The sequence below is a fragment of the Bos javanicus genome, chromosome 24, assembly GCF_032452875.1.
Source record: "Bos javanicus breed banteng chromosome 24, ARS-OSU_banteng_1.0, whole genome shotgun sequence".
Classification (NCBI taxonomy): Eukaryota; Metazoa; Chordata; class Mammalia; order Artiodactyla; family Bovidae; genus Bos; species Bos javanicus.
This window is the reverse complement of record NC_083891.1, coordinates 60,684,694-60,707,037: the sequence shown is the minus strand read 5'-3', so window position 1 is coordinate 60,707,037 and position 22,344 is coordinate 60,684,694. Positions and strand designations below refer to the sequence as shown.

Genomic DNA, 22,344 nt, shown 5'->3' with positions numbered 1-22,344 from the left:
GGATTGCAAAAGCCCTGCTTGCTGGTGGGTCTGCATCCACGCCTACTGTACCCCTAAATTTGTTTTAATTAGTCAAATACCCAAGTACTAACCCACAGGACTGGTTCCTTCCCTCTGCTCAGGATGGGAGCACGCTCCTTCGCACCTGCAAGGCTGCGCCACCAGGACACGCCTCCCTTTCCAGGTTCATTTCACCCAGGTTCTCACTCTCTGCTCCGGCTGCACTAACTTTCCAATCCCCCCAGCTCGCACTGCTCCCTCCAAAGATGCAATTCTCGTTTCCCCTTGGGCTAGTGCAATCCAACCTGTCTTTCAGATCTTAGCTCCCCTGGGAGGCCCTGGCTGACCACAAAGCTGGACAAACAACTCTGTCACCTGAGGCTCTGTACCTCCCTTTCCACACTCAGCCTCACTCTGGGCAAAACGCCTGCCTTGCCCACCGAGGAGCCTCGTCCATAAGGACACAGGCTCTGTTTCGTTGCTTGGTATTCCACCCCAGGGCCTGTCCAGCCCCTGGTGACCAACAAACGCGTAGTAAATGAGAGATGAAGAGGAAGCAGACCGTCACACATCCTGACTCACTGACTGGCAGGCCCACTGCCCTTGGCACTCATAAGATAATGGCCAGAAGAGATGACGACAGAGACAAAACTAAAGCATAAAACACCAGAAGTCTGTTCATCTCATGACAACATGACTGGATGAGCCGGCAATCCATCAGCACCTCTGAACATGCATTGTTCACATCTCCACCTCCAATGCTGGGGAGGTGAAGCTGCATTGAATAACAATATTCAACAGCAAAGAGACTTTTAAAAAAGGGAAGTCCAACTTTTCCCCTTCACTCTCTGCTTAACGCTTGGCATCTTCAATCACCATCTTCCCTCTTCTGTTAGTCTTTTGATCGCCCAGGGTTACATTAGGTATTGGAATGGTAATGGAAACAGAAAGATATGCAGGGTTTTGTGAAGTCCATGGATGTGACTGTGGGAGAACTGATGGAACCACAGCAAAGGCGGACGCGATAAATAAGCAAGCAGCTGAAAACGGGGAAGGACGGTGAGACGGCAGGTGCTTCAAAAGACGACATGTTACATGAACGCGTATGGCGGAGCCCCTTTGCTGCCCACTGGTAATTATCACAGCACTGTCCATCGGCTGTCCTCCAGCATAAAACAAAAAGTTAAACAAATCAGGGGCACTGGGTTTAGGGAACCTAGTGATGTCTTGAACCCTTTCTTAAAAATTATACTGTTTTAGCTTTGGAGTATAAAAGTCAAACAGGATGTGATGTTAAAAGATACTATCAAACAATTTGTTGGTGGAAAACTATTCCCAATAAACAAGATGACATTTGATCATTCATCTAAGAATGAGCAACTGCATCTTACTGAATATAAGACAACTTATTTTCAGAATTTTAAATTCACCTATCAAGGTAACCCCAGAGTCAAAACTTTCCATCTGCCATTTACCTGAACATATTGTTTTTGTTTTAATGAATTATGTAATTTAAAATGTATTCTAGGTTACATGCAACCCCTGTATATCTGATATGCATAATCTTTACAATATTTATCAGTTTCCTGCACCTAGGATAAATAAATATATTTCTTATTCATAAACAAGAACAATGGATTTTTGTTTGTTTTGCTAGAGAACAATGAATTAGATATAAAGCATGTTTCACTTTAGTGTAAACAGATCAAAAGAGGCAGTCAGAGGGCAATATATGTATCTTCAAAGCACACACCTAGAAATGCATCAGTTTAAGACTCATGTTCAAAACCCACCACGACACGGTACCTGTTAGTGCTTTCCCTTTTTTCCTGTAGTAAACACCGAAGATGACGGCAGCTACTAACGCCACAGACATGAAGAGCAGCAGAATAATTAAACTGGGCAAGTAAACCTGCGGTTCTGTGTTGGAAGAAAATGAGAAAAACAGCATTAACTATTGTTCATTTTTACTCTTTCTCAAAAGCATAAGCCTTTCGATTAAATCCTGGAATCAAGGCTGTTGGAATGGAATAAAAGAAGCAGGAAGGGACCCAACGCGCACTGTAGGTTTGTCGAGGAGAGCTCCCATTTGAAAGGGTGAAATCAGCAATGCAGCCCAAGCCTGCTGACTGCCTTTGCTCAGAGAGAGGCCAGCCCAGGACCAGCTTTAAATGCTCGCACTTTAGAACAACCCTAATCGGCTTCACCGCACCATCCGGCTCCATCTTTGCTTGCCTACAGAACACTTCACTCTCCCCAGGTGGATGGGCTCCGGAGGCAAAAAGAAGCCCCTTATCATAGCTCCTTCCAAATAACAACATGGTACCGGGGTTTTGCTGGTCATGAGAATGGAACCACAGCCACCCTGCAAAGCGTTTCGGGTCCTTCGTCTACAACACAGTTGGACTCAACCATTTTGTTCATCCCGCCTGATGACTTGTAACTCTTGTTTTACACGGCCTGGTTTCTGGGATTCTGGCCTTTCTTTTCCTTCTGTCTTTTTTAAGACAGGTTTTAATTCTCTTGGTTATCTTTAACATTCTCTTCAGAATGGTCTTTTTAAAATGCTGCTCTATGTACTTTCTTACCGGAGCCTTTGACGCCCTCCTGTTTGCAAACTGTCCAAGCTGCAGCCTTCTTTTCTGAGCCGTGTCCACCGACAGAGCTCTGCGGCCACGGTGCTCCTGCCTGCTTAGGAAGCTCCTCCTGTGCCGAGACACCTGGACCCACCTCCACAGCATCTCACTCACCCGGGCAAGCAGCTTCCACACTAACTGCCCGCTTTCTGTCAGTCACTGAAACTGTCGTTGAGGTTTATTGGATCCTCCAGATGTTCCAGAAATAATGGTAATTGTATTCTAGCCAAGTTGCTGACTCTGGTTGGTGACCAAAATCTCCCATAGATATCCTGCTGTGATAACCACTACCTTACCATATTTGGGCATTTTAATTTATATTTGCACCTCAGTTTTCTTTCTTTTTTGGGGAGTATATATGAATAAAATATTGGTTATCCATTCCACAGGAGAAAATCATCAACTAAACAACCTATCTGGAATTAACAACACTGATAAAATGAAATACTGAGCTGACCACAGATAGCGAAGTTGCTCAGTCGTGTCTGACTCTTTGCAACTCCATGGACTGTAGCCCGCCAGGCTTCTCTGTCCATGGGAATTTCCAGGCAAGGATACTGGAATGGGTTGCTATGCCCTCCTCCAGGGACCATGGATAGGATGAGATGAAAAGGGGGAGATGGTTGCCTCTGGATACAGCATGTAACTGAGAGAAATCTACAAGAGCTGATTAGACTGGGGCACACCTACCCAACCAACCTTTTCTATTAAACATACCATTTGATGGATTTGCAGATGGGAGAGGACTACAAACCACATCTAATTTATCGGTTCCGTGACGCACTTCTGTCCCTCCAAGAATGGTACAGCTGTGAAGGGAAAGGTACGTAAGTCCTTTGGTTTCATATCCTTATTTAAAAAAAAAAAACAAAAACAGCTATAAAAGATTCTACCCCATTAGACTACAAGCTCACTCAGGAGAGGAACCAAGGTCTTCCTGGACATTTGCACCCCCAGTGCCTGTCCACACACACTAAGGTGGACAGAGAGACAAGCGGAAGTGAGTACTGCCACTGCTAACATCTACTCTTAGAGTGCAGTCCGAGAGAGCAGACTGGTGTGCTTAGTAAAGAAGGTTCCGAATCCAATTACCATGGCTAAGTGGTAAACTACAGATGAATACCCTTTGAAGTTGTAAACATAGAAAATCTTTTTGAAAATAAAACCTGGATAGGTGGATCAGACAGTGAATATTTAATGAGAATCAACTTATTTGGAAGTGAAAGAATCATGACATCGATTATGAGTATTCAACAATAGGCATGCAGTGAAAGGATCCAGGAATTTCACTACGACTTTGCTCATATAAGTGTGAGATAGTATACAGGCGAGATGATACATTATAGATTTATTTATCACTGGAAAAAACTGGAAATCACTTAAATGACTATCAATAGGGAGCTTGTGTGGAGGAGGCAATGGCAACCCACTCCAGTGTTCTTGCCTGGAAAATCCTATGGACGGAGGAGCCTTGTAGGCTGCAGTCCATGGGGTTGCTAAGAGTCGGACACGACTGAGCGACTTCACTTTCACTTTTCACTTTCATGCATTGGAGAAGGAAATGGCAGCCCACCCCAGTGTTCTTGCCTGGAGAATCCCAGGGACGGGGGAGCCTGGTGGGCTGCTGTCTATGGAGTCGCACAGAGTCAGACATGACTGAAGCGACTTAGCGGCAGCAGCAGCAGGGAGCTTGTGAGAGTTGGACCATAAAGAAAGCTGAGGGCTGAAGAATTATGCTTTCAAACTGTGGTGCTGGAAAAGACTCCAGAGTCCCTTGGACTGCAAGGAGATCATATCAGTCAATTCTAAAGGAAATCAACCCTGAATATTCATTGAAAGGACTGATGCTGAAGCTGAAGCTCCAGTACTTTGGCCACCTGATGCAAAGAACTGACTCATTGGAAAAGACCCTGATGCTGGGAAAGATTAAAGGGAGGAGAAGGGGACGACAGAGGATGAGATGGTCGGATGGCATCATCAACTCAATGGATATAAATTTGAGCAAACTCCAGGAGACAGTGAAGCCTGATGTGCTGCAGTCCATGGGGTTGCAAAGTCTGACATGAAGGAGCAACTGAACAAGGGAACTTGTTAAATGGATTCTGGTGCATCTCTATGACGGCACCAGGTGGTTAGAAAAAGCCACACAGATGTAAGTCAATTAGTGTGGAGCGAGTTTTCTTCAGGATATATTATGTGGGAAAAAATCCAAGTGTGTAAACATTTATTTAAGCAGGAGGCTTCTATATGCACATATACAATGCACACACACACACACACACACACACACACACATCTTTGCACAAATAAACCAGGGATGCTGGGAAGCTGCGAAAACAGAGACTGGTGAGTGATACTAAGCATCGTAAGCAACTAAATAAAGTTAGAGAAGGGGGAAAGCAGCTGCAGCTACAAATCAAGCTTCAGTCAGACTGAATCTGCAGTGATACCCGGCTCCTGCCACCCGTCCGGGGGGACTGGCTGCAGGCGTTTCTCTCCCTCAAGCCAGCTAACAGACTGTGTCTGTTGCGAAACTGGCTTCCAGAGGAAGCCTCCCCAAATTGCATCACTCTGTTTTCACAACAGACACAGCGGAGGTGGAGTTCTTCCACATCAAGCAGCTCTCGATTCCCTTGTCGCCACTTACTTGGTCCAGGGTCTGCACGTCTCTGTGGCGGAAACGGTGTCGGAGAAGTAGCCTGAGGGGCAGGGCTCACACACCGTGTCCTTGTTGAGCTGCACTGTCAGAAAAACCAACGGACAAGAGAACACGGGACAGACGAGGACACTTAGAGATCGGCCAGGAGGGGCCCCCAGGCTCCACCCCCGCCCCAGCCGCCCCCGAGGCTGCTGGCGGAGGCCCCCCGGCTTCAGGGGGCCCGAGACCCCGAAGTACGAGACAGAAGCATGTCCAGGGGCAGGATGCGGAGGCCAGGCCTGACTCCAGCCCGGCTCTCAGTCCACGGCCTCTGCCGTCAGAGCTGCTGTCCCAGGCGCCCATCCTTCGTTTCCCGGCCAGGGAGCTGCTGCCTGTCTCCTTTCAACCAAGTCCATTCTCTCCTGTCTCCCTTGCCAGGCGTCAGTACAGAGAACGGTAGCCCATTAACCACTCTGAAAGGAAATTTCTTGCCCTGACACCTTCTGATCAGTAATCTTACCAGTCTAAGTATCAGAGTATTGACAAAGTTCAAAAACAAAACCCACGCTACACCATGGGTGTCCTTCTCTTAAACCAACGGCTGGCAGTAACGGCTGTTTTCTATAAAGGGCCATATGATAATTATCGTAAGCTTTTGAGGCTCTCTGGTCTACGCAAATTACTTGCAGCATGAAAGCTGTCATAGACAAGTATAAAGACACACGGCTGTGTTCCAATAAAACCCTATTTAGAAAGGCACGAGTTGGGGGTGGACTTTGGACCCCGCCTTAGGCCGCAGCACTCAAGGCAGGAGTTAATCCTGGTTGGTAAGCTGTCGTCGCCTCTCTCATATTCCTCATAAACCATATTATCAAACTAGGAAATGTCTCAGATTTCCTCTATCTGTTCCTTTTACTGCAACTGGCACACGATGACCCTTTGGTAATTCCAATAAAGAAGGACATTGGCTACCATGTGCTGTCATAATAAACAATTGTCTTGTGCCAAAACCACAAATTACTCTTGAAATTAGTAGCACTTCTGCGGTTTATTTTCATGAATAAAATGCAAAAATAAGGAATTACATTTTCTCTGTCCAAAGTCAAGTGGGAAGTACACTCTTGGTTTTTGCAGTTGCTCAGTACACAGCAGGTGTGCGTGCGTGCCAAGTCATTTCAGTCGTCTCTGACTTTGAGACCCCATGGACTGTGGCCCGCCAGGCTCCTCTGTCCGTGGGATTCTCTAGGCAAGAGTAGTGGAGTCGGTTGCCAAGCCCTCCTCCAGGGGATCTTCGCGACCCAGGGATCAAACCTGGATCTCCTGCGTTGCAGGCAGATTCTCACCGTGTGAGCCCCCGGGGAAGCCCCAATAAGTAGCGGACTCATTCCTTACTCTAGCAATAAGGTTTGCCTTGAAACGATATCAGCAAAGGTACAGTTAACTACTAGTCACTCAGATGAATTCAAACAGCTTTTAAAATGATAATCACACTCTAGAAGAGTAACCCTTAAAAACAAAATGACTCCTAAGGGGCTGCAAGGCACAAAGGGCTTGAAAGGCGCTGACTTCCATACATGCTCTCATGTCTGCTCTGGCCCGCTGGGGCATCTGCACTTTCTCCTTGTTTTTCTCTTTCACAAGCACACTACTCCCACCTACAAAAGAAGGCACACTTCATACCTACTCCAAATCCTACCGTAGAGCCAAACTCTGAGATGCCAAACAAAGCAACAAGTCAAAGGATCGGTGACAGAAAGCTCCTTTGTTCAGAGCACCTCAGGATAGCTGTGTCTCTCCCTGTCCATCTATTAGGGCTTCCCCCGACGGCTCAAACAAAGAAACCGAGGGCAATGCAGGCGATCCCAGTTCGATCCCTGGGTCAGGAAGATTCCCTGGAGAAGCGAATGACTACTCACTCCAGTATTCTTGCCTAGAGAATTCCATGGACAGAGGAGCCTGGCCAGCTACAGTGCACGGGGTCATAGAGAGTTGGACACGACTGAGCGACTGACATCCACGAAGGGCAAGGGCGTAACAACAGAAAAGGGGCAGCTGGCATCAGGCTGACCTGTTCTGAGGTCACATGCGTTGTCCTGCAGGGGTGAGATTTTCGCGTCACCCTCTCTACCCTTCAGCTACTGTGTTCCCAAAGGGGCAAAGCAGAGGAGACACGGACCAGAAATGAAAAGAAAACAAAGCAGAAAGGGACCAGCACCTTCTTTCATGCAGTTTAACCAACTATATGAAAGGCCCTGGGACTTAGAAGAAACACAGACAGACCCCGGGTCTGTATCTGAGAACCAGGATTCACAAGGGAGTAGGCTGTCATGAGATTTGCTTTAGTAAACAGAAAATCAAGTCCGACTTTTCCCGAGAGAAGGCCTGTCTGGTTTCACTGATAATCTGATAATAAGGGCTGACTTAGTCAGACTCTGTGATGCAGATTTTCCTCAATATGAAATGAAATGAATAATGTTTAATTCTCCCAACCTCAGGCTTTACTCTTATAACTACAGTACAGCAAAATATAGTCATTCATCTTTTCGACCAACTGTGTAATACTCACTGTAGCACAAATCAGTCCAGAAGAAATGTTTTTAACCTTAAAAGCTTGAGTCACAGGAAATTTTTTTAAATTAAAATTTCATGGCATTCCCTGGCAGTCTAGAGATTGGTTGGAACTCTGGGCCAGGGGTGGAGCGGGTTAAGGATGGGGGTTTGTTCCTGGTGGGGGAACCAAGATCCTGCAAGGTGCCTGGTGCAACCAAAAAGAAAAGAAAATTAAAATTTCACATGGGTTCGTTTTTAAAATGTGAAAGAGTATGAAAAGGTAATTAGTAAAAACCCTCTGAGCCTAAAAATATATTACTATGAAACTCTGTGGGGAAGGTGAAATGGATACAAATCAAAGGAGAGAAAAGAGCCACATAGAGTTTCCAACAGTTAGAGACGATCAGGGCAATTTTTTTTTTTTTTTAATTTTTGGCCACACCTTGGGACATGCTGGACCTTAATTCCCCGACCAGGGGTCAAACCCACGTCCCTTGCTCTGGAGCGTGGAGTCTTAACCACCGCACCTCCAGGGAAGGCCTCTGATAGCCACCTTTTTACATGGATGATGATGGGTATCCAACTGCTACGGAGTTCAGAACCCACTGAAAATTTTAGAAAGTGTTACGGACTAATTCCCTGGAAACCAAATCCTTAGCAACTCTTGAAATTTGTAATAAAAATGCTTAGATGTCGATTTAAAATTTTGGCTGGAGGCACATGGCTTTGCAAAATTCTTCTAAGTGGGCACATAAGTTTGGGGACCCCTGCCCCTGCAAAACATTTGGGGACCCCTGCCTGATCCGGTTTCCCCCTAAATGGGGGTGGGAAGGTTTCGCAGGAGGAGGAGCCTGGGGATGGGCGCCGAGCTCTCACGCGTCCTGCGGGCGCGCACCCCGCGCTCGGCCCCCGGGGACCCTCGTCTCCTCCCGCGCCCCCGCGCCGGCCGAGCGTGACGGCGCAGGGGAGCGCGCCGAGAGGCCGCAGGCGCGGGCCCGCCCGCACACGGGGAGCGCCCGGGGAGGCCCCGCCCGGCCGCGCGTACCGGGGCGCCGGGCGCCGAAGCCGCGCGCGCACTCGGCGTTGCGGGTGCAGCAGCGGCAGTCCTCGCTCCAGTGGTAGCCGGCGGTGCAGGCGCAGCGGCGCGGCGCCGTCCGGTTGCCGGGCTCCACGGCCCTCAGGGCCTTGCCTGCGGGAGAGAAAGATACAGCGTCCGCCTCGTGCCATTCGCGCCCGCCGTCCTCGCCCCGGACCCCGGACCCCGGACCCCGGACCCCTCGGACCCCTCGCGCCCGCCCGGGGCGCGCGCGGTGAGTCACGGAGGCCAGGATTCGGGAACCCTCAGGTTCCCCTGCGCTCCTGCAGTGCTGGGACCAAAACAGCCCGCTCGTTTTTGGTTTATCTCTGTCAATAATTAGGACACCTGTGCGTTTTGAGAAGTCAATCTTCATGGTAGGAGGAAGATTAAAGCCCGGGTAGTTGCTAAGCACTGACGATTTTGCCTCATGCAAAACTGGACTTCACAGCTCCTTGATTTCTAGTAAACTAATGTAAGACGCATTCTTAACACCAGGGCTAATGGGATCTAAACCTATAGGGTTTCTGGAGATGGGGTTCATCTGGGATCCTGGAGGGCCGCCTTGGAAACAGACCTGCCTCCCTGTGTGAGCAGATAAGTGGGAGAAGTACAGAGGCTGGGCCTGGCGACATACGTGGAAACTAATCTCTCCCCCAAATTCAGGATAAGGCGTTTGTCCTCTCTTTTCTTACAACACAGAGCAGAGTGCTCTCTGCTTATCTCAAACCTCCTAGCCCTTTCCAGGGTTTGTGCAACAGAGGTAAATGCTCACATGCTCAGCTCATCCTCGTTATTCGCTGGTTCATACTTGCGATTTCACCTTCTCCTTAAAATCTAATCGTATCCTCCAAATCAACACTCCTGGCGCTTTTGCAGTTATTCTCAGAAGCACACTGCTGCTGCTGCTGCTCAGTCGCTTCAGTCGTGTCCGACTCTGTGCGACCCCATAGACGGCAGCCCACCAGGCTCCCCCATCCCTGGGATTCTCCAGGCAAGAACACTGGAGTGGGTTGCCATTTCCTTCTCCAATGCATGAAAGTGAAAAGTGAAAGTGAAGTTGCTCAGTCGTGTCTGACTCTTTTCGACCCCATGGACTGCAGCCTACCAGGTTCCTCCGTCCATGGGATTTTCTAGGCAAGAGTACTGGAGTGGGGTGCCATTGCCTTCTCCGTCAGAAGCACGCAGAACAGTGAAAACTTTGAGGCACCAGCCGACAGGTGCGTTCCCAGCAGAGGGCAGAGGAGGTGGTGCTGCCTTCCAGTTTCAGCTCTCACTGGAAATCAGAGTCCTTCCTGGGGTCTGTCTAGTGCCTTATTTTTGTGTTTTTTGTTGGTGAGCTCCTTCAGTAAAGTGGCCCCCTAGCCTAGGGCTGAACTGTTGCCGAGCGTTCTGGAGAAGGCAGTGATATGTCTTCCAGAGAAAATCCATATGTTAGAGAAAATTTGTTCAGTGTTGTTTATTGGGACATTGTTATGAATCAAAATATTTCTTAAATAAGGTTACACAAAAACCAGGCACAAATCTCGGTCATATTTACGCACCCAGGGGCAGTATTTCCTAACTCAGTGTTTGTGCTGACTTTATAGAACTTAACTAACTATCATGAATAAGGACTTCCCCAGTGGCTCAGGTGGTAAAAGAATCTGTCTTCAGAGGGGAGACCTGGGTTCAATCCCTGGGTTGGAAGATCCCTTAGAGAAGGGAATAGCAACCCACTCTGGTATTCTCGCCTGCAGAATTCCATGGACAGAGGAACTGGTGGGCTACAGTCCAAGGGGTTGCTGAGAGCTGGAACTGGATGAGCGACTTAGCACGCACGCATGCTGGCACCATGAACAACAGGAATCAACTGCACACACACACACACAAAACAGCACAATAACACTATTTAAAACAGACCTCCTACCACTATACAGCCTCACCTAATCTGGATTGTCCAAACAGCCCTTGTACTGTATATTCCTTAATACTTATCAGTGTTAGTTATGGATTGATGTTTGTGTCCCCTGAAAATTCTTATGTTGAAATCCTAATCCCCTTCAGTGTGATGGCGTTAGGAGGTGGGGGCTTTGGGAGGTGATTAGGTCATGAGGGTGGAGCCCCTCTGAATGGAATTAGTGCCCTTATAATAAGAGACAGCAGAAAACATGGTTTCACTCTCCCTCTGCTCTCTGCCACATGAGGACACAAGAAAGTGGCTGTTCTGGAGCCAAGGAGAGGGCCCTCATCAGGAGCCTGAGCATGCTGGCACCCTGATCTCAGACTTCCAGCCTTCAGAGCTGCGAGGAATACGTATCTGCTGTTTAAGCCACCGAGTCTGTGGTATTCTGCCATAGCAGCCTGGACTGCCAAGGACAGAGCTGCAAGAGGAAACAAACCAACCAGAAACATTTCCCAGTTCACTGTCTCCAGCTGTAACCGCAGGGAAGCAGTGTCTCCTACCCCACTTCTTTCTAGACCAGAGCTGGGGGCCGGGAGGTCCCTCTCCCTTCTGGGTCCACTCTCCGAGGCCCAGGTCAGCTGTGAAGCACCAAGACCGACTTGCATAAACAGGGACAAACTGTCTGGAACGCACATGGACAAGAGTCATTTTCCTTGGAAAACTTGAATTCCGGTCTCCCACTCAGAATTTGTGGTTGTCATTTGTTGTTAAGGAGTGTCCGAATCTTTTGCGACCCCACGGACTATAGCCCGCCAGGCTCCCCCATCCGTGGGATTTCCTAGGCAAGAATACTGGAGTGGGTCGCCACTTCCTTCTCCAGGGATCTTTCTTACTCAGGGATCAGACCCCCGACTCCTGCTTGGAAGGCAGATTCTTTACTGCTGAGCCATCAGGGAAGCCCCCCTCCACCACTCAAAAGTAAGTGCATATAACCCTCTGTGGTGATGGATGATTTTGACATATTTTTAAATATCTTAATGCACCAGGTTTGGGGCTTTAATCAATTTTGGCAGTAGACAGAGTGAATCTTTCTTTCCAAGAGACAGTGATGAGTCAAACTCATTACTAAGCAATGGGAAAGAAAAAAAGACTTGATCAGATGCTTCTGCTCAGTGGAGTTTCCATGTTATCTTCTCCAGACAAAATCTGCCAGCTTTCTCTAATTTTAGAAATGTTACAGTGCTTTAAAAAAAACTTATTTCCTAGTATTTTTGTTCTGTCTATTGAAAAAAAAAAACAAGGATCAATCTTTGTAGCAATGAGCCTTCTGAGCACCCAGACTGAAGTCACTAAATCAGTTGTTCTAATGAAGCAATGAGAAATCCTTGGAAAAATGGCTGATTCCAGCTTTAGGGAAGGAAATGTCCAAGATAAGCCTGGGAGAAAGAGCTCTTAAAGATACCCAAGGCTGTATCAAAAGAGGGTCACTTGGGAGAGGAGAGATAATCTAAGCCCCAGTAAAACTAGTAACTGCAGTAGATTAAAACACCTCCAATATGTAAATGCATGAGTTCATAATATTCTTTTTTTGTAAAAAATAAGCTCTGGCTAGTTTTATTAAAGAAAAATTGTGCGTGATCTGCTTTTCACCAGTCTGTCCTGGTATGCTTCTAATGATATCAGAGTCACCTGGCTCAGGAAGCCAGAGTATCTGGCTCTGCAGTATTCTCCACACGCTGTGCCCAATTCAAGGTTATTTTTGCCACCATAGTGATAGACACTAGTGGTAAAGAATCTGTCTGCCAGTGCCGGAGACATAAGAGATGCAGGTCTGATCCCTGGGTCAGGAAGATCCCCTGGAGTAGGAAATGGCAACCCGATCCAAAATATTGCCTGGAAGATTCCAAGGACAGAGGAGCCTGGTCGGTGACAGTCCATGGAGTCGCAAAGAGCTGGATAAACTGAGCGACTGAGTGCCAGTGACAGACACTAGTTTTGGCCATTGTAGCATAATACTCGATTTCAGATTCCCTCAAGGCTGGGCAGAGTTTAGCGAGGACGACCAGTTTCACTTTGCCTTGTCTGATCATTTTCAGAGTCTGCTTGTACCCCAGCACACACTTTCCACTTTTCATAACGAAGCCTAGAGTTGATCAACTGGGGCGACCGGAGCCTAGAGTTGATCAACTCTAGCGACTTTTTCATCTTCTTTGCAGCCTTAGGTGTGGGATGCCTCCAACTGAGTGCAGCTGCCAAGATGACAGGGAGCGAGAGAGGAAGCTAGCTCGTTATATTCATACAGATCCTCTGGAGACAACTTGGTGATGGGGTCGTTGTTTTGAAAAGTGGAAAAATAAAGTTAAAGCATTCATTCTGCCTTTCCTGTACAGACTGCACTTCAGGGTAACGACCAGTTGATGAGAGAAGTTTCTGGTTAGAAAGCATTCCAGCCAATAAATGAAGAAAGGATGATGGAGTTGGAACATCACCTTTCTGCAGCCCCTAAATGAAAATGGATCTAGGTCATGACGGTCAACAGCTGCTCATATCACCCAGAAAAGAGAGAAGCAGCTACACTGTGACCCCTGACATCACCTTTTGAAGGAGTTTTGCCAAAAACAAAGCAGAAAAACCCAAACCAGATTCTGATCAGCCTTCTAAATCTAATAACCCCTTTACAGGAAATACAGGGGACAGAAGACATCGTTTAATGAGACCGAGATAATGCAGCTAGCAAAGCCCTGACAGTGGAAACCCCACAGGACTAACGGCGTGGCTTCCTTAACAGATGACCTGAATGAAAGATGGAAAAAGAGGGGAGGAAAGGAGCTTCTGGGTTGGGACTCAGGAGACATATTTTGATCCTATTCTTATAAATAAGCTTTAATTTTTAAAAGCTCTGAGGCAAAAGCCCTATAGCAGTAATGGTAAGTAGATCAGACTATGGAGGTAGGAAGACGTGGATGGTTTAGGAAAAAGACCTGGGAGTTAGAAGATCTGGTTTTGAGTCCTGCTTCTCATTTGTAACCTTGGAGAAATCACTCACTCCCTCTTAGTTTCTTCGTTTTTACAATGGGATAATTGTAAGTTTCTTCATTTTTACAATGGGGTAAGCGTAGCTTTCTCACAGGGTTGTTTTGTGAGAATTAAGTAACAACATATGTGGAAGTGCCGTGGAGACCTTCTGTCAAGTGTAAGATACCTTCCAGGACTGAACACACAAATATCATATATTATCACTTATATGTGGCATCTAAAACAATGATACAAATGAACTTATTTAGAAAACAGAATGAGACCCACAGACATAGGAAACAAACCTAGTTAGCAAAGAGGAAATGTAGGAGGGGAGATAAATCAGGAGTCTGGGATTAACATATACACACTGCTGTATGTAAAACAGAGAGCCAGCAAGGATCAACTCTCAGCACAGGACACTGCACTCAACGCTTTGTAATAACCTATAAGGGAAAAGAATCTGAAAAAGAACACACACACACCCCTGAAACAAACGCAACACTAAAGCAACTGTACTTCAATAAAAACTGGGGAAGGAAATGGCAACCCCACTCCAGTACTCTTGCCTGGAGAATCCCAGGGACCGAGGAGCCTGGTGGGCTACAGGCCACAGGGTCGCAAAGAGTCAGACACGACTGAGCGACTTCACTTTCACTTTCAGTAAAAACAAAACAAAACAGATATATTCCAGAACAGAAGTTCTATACGAAAAGCCGTAACACAGTGCTCCTGGGCTCTAAGGCACACCCTCGGGGGTCTGTGGGCAGACGTCTTCCTTGCCCCCAAAGTCAGAGCATCACCATATCCAACAGTCATTCACCCACACTGCCCCGACAGGCTGACTCACCTGGGTCGCAGACTTTGTGCAGCAAGCATTTATCTTCTTCATTCCAGGTGTCCAGGTACTCGTCCAAGCCACAGGGCAGACAGACGCTCTCAGACGTAGTGGTGCATTTGGAAGACATGTATGTTCCTTAAATTAGAAGGGGGAACATGTGCCAATCAAAACTGCTTCCTCCCAATAAATCAATAAAAATGAGTCAATCTGGGAGTTCCCTGGCAGCCCAGTGGTTAGGACTCTGCATTTTCACTGCCGAGCACCCAGGTTCGATACTTGGTCGGGGAACTAAGATCCTGCAAGTCTTAGAGTGTAGCCAAGGAAAAAAACAAAAGCACCAATCTACGAAACCCTTTACATGAACATGGTCCCAGGATGTCCCCCAAAGACAGAGGTCATGTCTCACAGCAGGGGCTCCTCAGGCCTCCTGGCTGGCCCAGATAACCTCACTGGGGTTTGCTATGCCTGTGGTCACCACAGTCTTTTAGACCTTCTAAGTAAAACCCTAGCCCTTTCCACTCCCAACCTCTGCTCACTCAGGAAAAGAACTACGGTTTTCAAACTGGTGCCTGCAGAACTCGAGGGGTTCCCTGGGGACTAAGCAAGAGAAACTTCATCTCCTGCCTCACCTCTCCATCTTCAAACCCCTTTACTGTCGACCCGCAGAGTTCGTTTCTTTTGTCCTACGAACACTGTGGGTTCACGGTTAACTTTGTTTGATCAGAGAGTAATACACACGCTCAGAAACTCACACACACGAATATGCGTGAAATCAATGGATCTTTACTCTGTGCACCCAAAAAATATTTGTAGCTGAAATATCTATAAAGGATTTGTAATAAGGTAAGCTCCTTTTCCTCAAAGCTCCTCTTCCCTCCCCAGAACTGGGAGTGAGTGAGAACCCTCTAGACTTGGGGCCTCACCGAGGCCACAGAAGCAGCTGACCACCTCCTTGTCAAAACCACTTTGGGGAAATGGTGACCGATTTACCTCCTACTCCTCAGTAGCTGTTTTGGGAGAAGTTATAACAGGATTTAGGCAATTTTTAGCAGTGATTCAAAGACAGTCATCCCCATCCCCAACACTACCCCTGGCAAATTTCTATGAAATTAATACTTTTTTTTTTTGGCCTTACCTCACGGCTTGCGGGATCTTAATTCCCCATCAGGGTTTGAACCTGGGCTATGGCAGTGAAAGAGCGGAGCCCAAACCACTGAACAACCAGGGAACTACTGCAAGTGATCCTTTTAAATAAGACTTGTATTGCATATTTTGAGAGTTTGAATCATAAACTTCTAAAACAGAGTTTTTAAAAAACCTCTTGCCTTCTCCAGAAATAGTGTTTTAGAAAACTGGTGCTTAATTCCAGTTCCTGAAACTGCTCTTGATTTTTAAGTTATTTCATCTATTGAGAGTAAGATTTTTGTCTTCAGAGTGACAGACATTACTACCTGCCACTGCCATAAGAAGCCTATCCGATTTCATTTCTCATCTGGCAAGACAGAATCAGTTATTTACTAAGGTTAAAACAAAAAAGAGTCCCACCGACTTTGGGAGGGCCACAACAGGAGGTTTAGCCGCACGAACCTGGCTCACATTTCTTACAGCATTGTCCAAGATGCTCGTAATACCTCTCGCTGGTACATGGAGGGGTGATCTGCAAAGTCACCTAGAAAGAAAATGTGCATCAGGCAGAGATTAAACACAAGTTCTTCCCAGAGGAAGCCACCAGAAACCGTCCTGCCGCCGCTCGGCATGATACCGCCCCCCGCCAAAGATATGACTATCCTATTCTGGCGCATTTCTTTCCCCTGAGAATGTACGAAACCAAGGATACTGGCATCAAGATCCATTTAAGTGTTTAAAAATATTTCGGTTATGCTCATGCTAACAGGATGGATTGAAAGGAGATTTAAAAATGGTACCCAGAAGGTTGAAAACTGCTTTTGACCAACCACGTACAGAAGTGGCCCCACTTCTGTGTCATCCACCGTGTGGTCAGTCCACTCTGGTCATAAAAACTGGGGAAGTACAGAGTGGGGTCCCTTCATACGTGTACTAGACTCTTTGCAACCTATGGACTGCATTCCACCAGGCTTCCCTGTCCATGGGATTCTCCAGGCAAGAACACTAGAGTGGGTTACCATGCCCTCCTCCAGGGGATCTTCCTGACCCAGGGATCAAACCTGCCTCTCTTTGTCTGCTGACTTTTACAGGCACATTCTTTACCTCTGAGCCATCTGGGAAGCCTGTGTGTTATACCAAGGGAAATGTGATCTGACAAGCTATTTATGATTTTAGAAAGATGCTTAATACTGCTTGCCTTTAAAAAAATTTTAACATGCAGAGAATTTTAAAAAGTGGGACAGCAAGGGGTTATAGGGAGCCTGTGACCTGGAGCCCGGAGCACCGCGGGCCCGCCGGCTCGGGGGATGTCCGTGAGCCGCTTCAGCTTTTTGAACTTCGGTCTCCTTTCTGCATGATTCTAACACCAATAATAATTTCCACATTTGCTCATCTAAGCAAAGCAAAACAAAAGCCAAGTACCCTGCATTCACTCAGATTCTTATCAGTTTGCCACAGTAAAGCTCTTTCCCTTATCAGCTGTCTCTGTTAGAGAAAAACAACACACACCCCTGTTGACAAGCAGGCAGTCGAGTTACAGACCCAAGGGAGACACGGAGGCCCGGGGTCAGCAGCGCAGACGGTGCGTGCACACACCGAGGCGCAGGGCCTTGCTGGGCTGGGGTCCGCAGTCACCACCTTGCTCTCAAGGGGCTTTGGCTCTCCACGGTGGGCTGCAGGGGGCAGCGGGCCCTCCCTGCGCGCTGTGAGTGAGCACCGGCTCACAGGGCGGACATCAGCCGGGGCTCCCGGCGGCTCAGCGGTGAAGAACCTCCTCCCAACGCCGGGGACCCAGGTTCGATCCCCGGTCTGGGAAGATCCACATGCCGCGGAGCAGCTGAGCCCGTGAACCAGAGCGACTGAGCCTGCGCTTTAGAGCCGGGAACCGCGACTCCCGAAGCCGCACGCGGAGCCTAAGCTCTGCAAGAGAAGCCCGCGAACCGCAAATGGGGCAGCCTCCGCGGGCTGCGAGTAGAGAAAACCCGTGCCGCAACGAAGACCCAGCACAGCCAAAACTAAATTTAAAACCGGAAAAGAGGGACTTCCCTGGTGGTCCGGTGGTGCAAACTCTGCGTCCAAAGCAGGGGGCCCGGGTTCGATCCCCGGTCAGGAAACAGATCTCACACGCCATGAGACATGGCCAAAAAGTAAAAATTAAGAAAAGAGTAAGTAGGGCGTGCAGGACGCAGCCAGTAAGGGCCTCCCTGACCTCCCCCAGGCCAGGCAAAGAGCTTCTGGGGGGCTGCGGCCAGGGACAGTTCCTCTGAGGTCAACGAGAGCGTCAAACGTGTTTCCGGAGCCAGGGTGCCGGGAAGGCTGTATCTGGACTTGGTTCCAAGGCCGTCTGACACTCTCTGTGGACCTGGGTAACGGGACCGACGTTCCCCAAGCATCCACCACCAGACAGGCTCGCAGGATCAGGGCAGTGAGCCCCGTGCTGCTGCTGCTAAGTCGCTTCAGTCATGTCCGACTCTGTGCGACCCCATAGACGGCAGCCCACCAGGCTCCCCTGTCCCTGGAATTCTCCAGGCAAGAACACTGGAGTGGGTTGCCATTTCCTTCTCCAATGCGTGAAAGTGAAAAGTGAAAGTGAAGTCGCTCAGTCATGTCCAACTCCTAGCGACCCCATGGACTGCAGCCCACCAGGCTCCTCCGTCCATGGGATTTTCCAGGCAAGAGTCCTGGAGTTGGGTGCCATTGCCTTCTCCAGTGAGCCCGTGGACACTGGTAAATATGACCTAACAGAAACTGCCCCGCCTCTGCTCTCTGGGGTCTTTTCCTGTTTTTATCCGAGCCCGTGTCTCTGCGTCTGCACAGCAACGTGTGCACGGAGGAGAGATGCAGAGGCGAGGGTGAAGCTGGATGCAGTCAATGCAGATTCTGTTTCACAGAAAGGCTCCGTTTAAGCCTGATGGCATGCGAGCGCTCCTGCCATGGTGATGACAAAGCAAACCAGAGAAATGTGCGTTGGACGGTATTTCAGATGATCAAGGCCGATTGCTTCTAACCGGTAAGAAAACTGCAAGTCTCTGTAAGATAGGCGCAGGCTTTGTCTGGGTCACGTACACAGGTTCTTTTTAGGGGAATTTGCTGAAAGGGCTCCTCCTGAAGCAGCAGCCAGAGCTCTGTCAGGTGCCCCTGTGGGCTGGGAGCTGGGCTCCGAACCCTGGCATCTGGTAAGCATCAGCCACCTGAATATGCGAACAGTTTGTTTACACGTTCAGGCGCAGGGCTCTGATTCATTCCGCCCATCCGCCCTCTAGCCCAGGAGTGTCACCCTGGCAAAAACAGGGAAGCTGTGATTCCAGAGGTGACCAGATGTCCTAACTCTTAAACAGATTTTCACAGATTATTCTTTAATATTCATCTCTGTCTCCTAAGCTAATTGTGACTTTACACCTGGACATGTCTTCTTTTTAAAGTACTGAGAGAGAATTCACATACTATGAAATTTCCCCTTTCAAAGGTTATGATTCAGTGGGCTTTTTTTTTTTTTTTGTATATTCAAAAAGTTATGCAACCAGCACTGATGTCTAATTCCAGAACGTCTTCATCATTGCAGAACTGACATGTCTGTTTCACACCGCTATAGGATTACCAGTCTTTCAGGTTACATCAGTAATTCTGCTACTGGGAAAATTGACTGTGGTGAGGCAGACAATTCTGGTATTAATCTAATTTAAGGTAGAACTTAGACTGATCCCTACTTCGTTCCTGAGTTACATTAGATACTTGGCAGTACACCTTCAAACTTTCAAAATAACAATCAACATACAACTTATAAGGCAACATACGTACATAGATATGGTTCATGAAATGTGTGTGTGTGAGTCTCTCTGTCATGTCTGAGTCTTTACAACCCCAAGGACTGTAGCCCGCCAGGCTCTTCTGTCCATGAGATTCTCCAGGCAAGAATACTGGAGTGGGTAGCCTATCCCTTCTCCAGGGGATCTTCCCGACCCAGGGATCGAACCCAGTCTCCCGCATTGCAGGCAGATTGTTTACCGTCTGAGCCCCCAGGGAAGCCCCAAGGAAATGAGCTTTGAGGGTAAATAAGAAGCATCTGGAAAACTCCTGAGGAGGCCCGCAGCTTCTGGAGGAAACTGGATACGCTCTGTCGTTGTTGTTTTTCCTCCCTTGTTCTTGTTTTCCTCCCTTGCTAGTGGAGGTGACGGAATTCCAGCTGAGCTATTTCATATCCTGAAAGGTGATGCTGTGAAAGTGCTGCACTCAATATGCCAGCAAATTTGGAAAACTCAGCAGTGGCCACAGGACTGGAAAAGGTCAGTTTTCATTCTGATCCCAAAGAAAGGCAATGCCAAACAATGCTCAAACTACCGCACAATTACACTCATCTCACTAGCAAAGTAAATCTCAAAATTCTCCAAGCCAGGCTTCAACAGTACGTGAACCGTGAACTTCCAGATGTTCAAGCTGGATTTAGAAAAGGCCGAGGAACTAGAGATCAAATTACCAACATCCATTGGATCATCAAAAAAGCAAGAGAGTTCCAGAAAAACATCTACTTCTGCTTTATTGACTATGCCAAAGCCTTTGACTGTGTGGATCACAACAAACTGTGGAAAATTCTTCAAGACATGGGAATATCAGACCACCTGACCTGCCTCCTGAGAAATCTGTAGCAGCTCCAGTTAGAACTGGACATGGAACAACAGACTGGTTCCAAATAGGAAAAGGAGTATGTCAACACTGCTTATTTAACTTCTATGCAGAGTACCTCATGAGAAACGCTAGGCTGGATGAAGAACAAGCTGGAATCAAGATTGCCGGGAGAAATATCAATAACCTCAGATATGCAGATGACACCACCCTTATGGCAGAAAGTGAAGAGGAACTAAAGAGCCTCTTGATGAAAGTGAAAGAGGGGAGTGAAAAGTTGGCTTAAAGCTCAACATTCAGAAAACTAAGAGCATGGCTCTGGTCCCATCACTTCATGGCAAATAGGTGGGGAAACAATGGAAACAGTGATAGACTTTATTTTCCTGGGCTCCAAAATCATTGCAGATGGTAACTGCAGCCATGAAATTAAAAGACACTTGCTCCTTGAAAGAAAAGCTATGACCAACCTAGACAGCATATTAAAAAGCAGAAACATTACTTTGCCAACAAAGGTCCACCTAGTCAAAGCTATGGTTTTTCCAGTAGTCATGTATGGATGTGAGAGGTGGACCATAAAGAAAGCTGAGAGCCGAAGAATTGATGCTTTTGAACTGTGGTGTTGGAGAAGACTCTTGAGAGTCCCTTGGACTGCAAGGAGATCCAACCAGTCCATCCTAAAGGAAATCAGTCCTGAATATTCATTGGAAGGACTGATGCTGAGGCTGAAGCACCAATACTTTGGCCACCTGATAGGAAGAACTGACTCACTGGAAAAGACCCTGATGTAGGGAAAGATTGAAGGCAGGAGGAGAAGGGGACGACAGAGGATGAGATGGTTGGGTTTGAGTAAGCTCCAGGAGTTGGAGATGGACAGGGAGGCCTGGGGTCCACGGGGATGCACTGAGTCGGACACGACTGAGCCACTGAACTGACTTAACCCTTGTTCTTTGCTCTTTGCCTCCAAGAAGCTGTTTCTTTTCCTCCACTTGCAGCACTAGAATGGGCCTTCTTAGTAGAGGATTTGTGGATCCCTGGGGCTCACACAGCACGTAAAACTCACTTTTTTGTGCTGGTCTCACTCTGATCCCACGCTCCATGTCCAGGATCCCACGGCTCTCCCTCTGCACTGCAGTCCCTGCGTTTGTAACTAGTGGGAACTCTAGACCTTGGACGCCCTGGGCTGCCCCTCTGGCTGACCCCCTGGGGACCTGTCCCTTGGTGCTGAAGGCCAGGCCAGCCCTGCCTGTGGCCTCCCTGCTCCCACGTGCCCAAACCCCACCTTCTTAGGCTTGGTCTCCGGCGAGCCAGAGCTGGGTCTTTTGGATACCAGCCTCTGTCCAGATGGCCCACATCCACAGAGGGGCATTTCTGGTGTGAATGAGTGGACGCCCCCAGCCCCTCCCAGTCCAACCCTCCTTTTTCCTTTGGGTTCTAGTTCTGACATCCCTCATTTCACCAGCGCTGGGAGAGCCCTCAGGCCTCTCAAGCTCCTGGTCCTTTGGCCCTTTCCTCCCGCTACTCAGAATGTGGGCCTGACTCCGTCCTCTGATGCTGAAGCTCCAGTACTTTGGCCACCTGATCAAAGAGTGGACTCAGTAGAAAAGAGCCTGATGCTGGGGAAGAATGAAGGCAGAAGGAAAAGGGAGCGGCAAGGGATGACATGGTTAGATACCATCACCAACTCAATGGACATGAGTTTGAGCAAGCTCGGGGAGACAGGGAAGGACAGGGGAGCCTGGCGTGCTGAAGCCCATGGGGTTGCAAAGAGTGGGACACAGCGACCGGAAAACAATCTCCCCCTGAAACCAAAGATGGCAGCTCTTATCATTGGTAACCGTCCTCATAAGGCAGGAATTAGATGAAAATATGTTCCTACCTAAGTATTTCAGAAGCAATCTCCCAGGGAATGGGGTGGGTGGCGGGGAGCAGTGGGAGCCGGGATTCAGCATAAGGCAGTGG

General features: G+C 48.0%; 1 protein-coding gene across 3 annotated transcripts in view; it reads right to left on the bottom strand.

Annotated features, from left to right (window-relative positions):
- Window positions 1-22,344, bottom strand: part of TNFRSF11A (TNF receptor superfamily member 11a) — a 62,979-nt gene that overhangs the window by 20,064 nt on the left and 20,571 nt on the right. For all 3 annotated transcript variants that reach the window (XM_061400369.1, XM_061400370.1, XM_061400371.1), the window contains exons 2-7: window positions 16,228-16,309; window positions 14,650-14,775; window positions 8,870-9,013; window positions 5,284-5,377; window positions 3,354-3,445; window positions 1,807-1,920 (exon numbers count right to left, since the gene is read on the bottom strand). In XM_061400369.1, coding sequence (XP_061256353.1) covers window positions 1,807-1,920; window positions 3,354-3,445; window positions 5,284-5,377; window positions 8,870-9,013; window positions 14,650-14,775; window positions 16,228-16,309 — 652 coding nt within the window. The remainder of the gene's footprint in view (window positions 1-1,806; window positions 1,921-3,353; window positions 3,446-5,283; window positions 5,378-8,869; window positions 9,014-14,649; window positions 14,776-16,227; window positions 16,310-22,344) is intronic.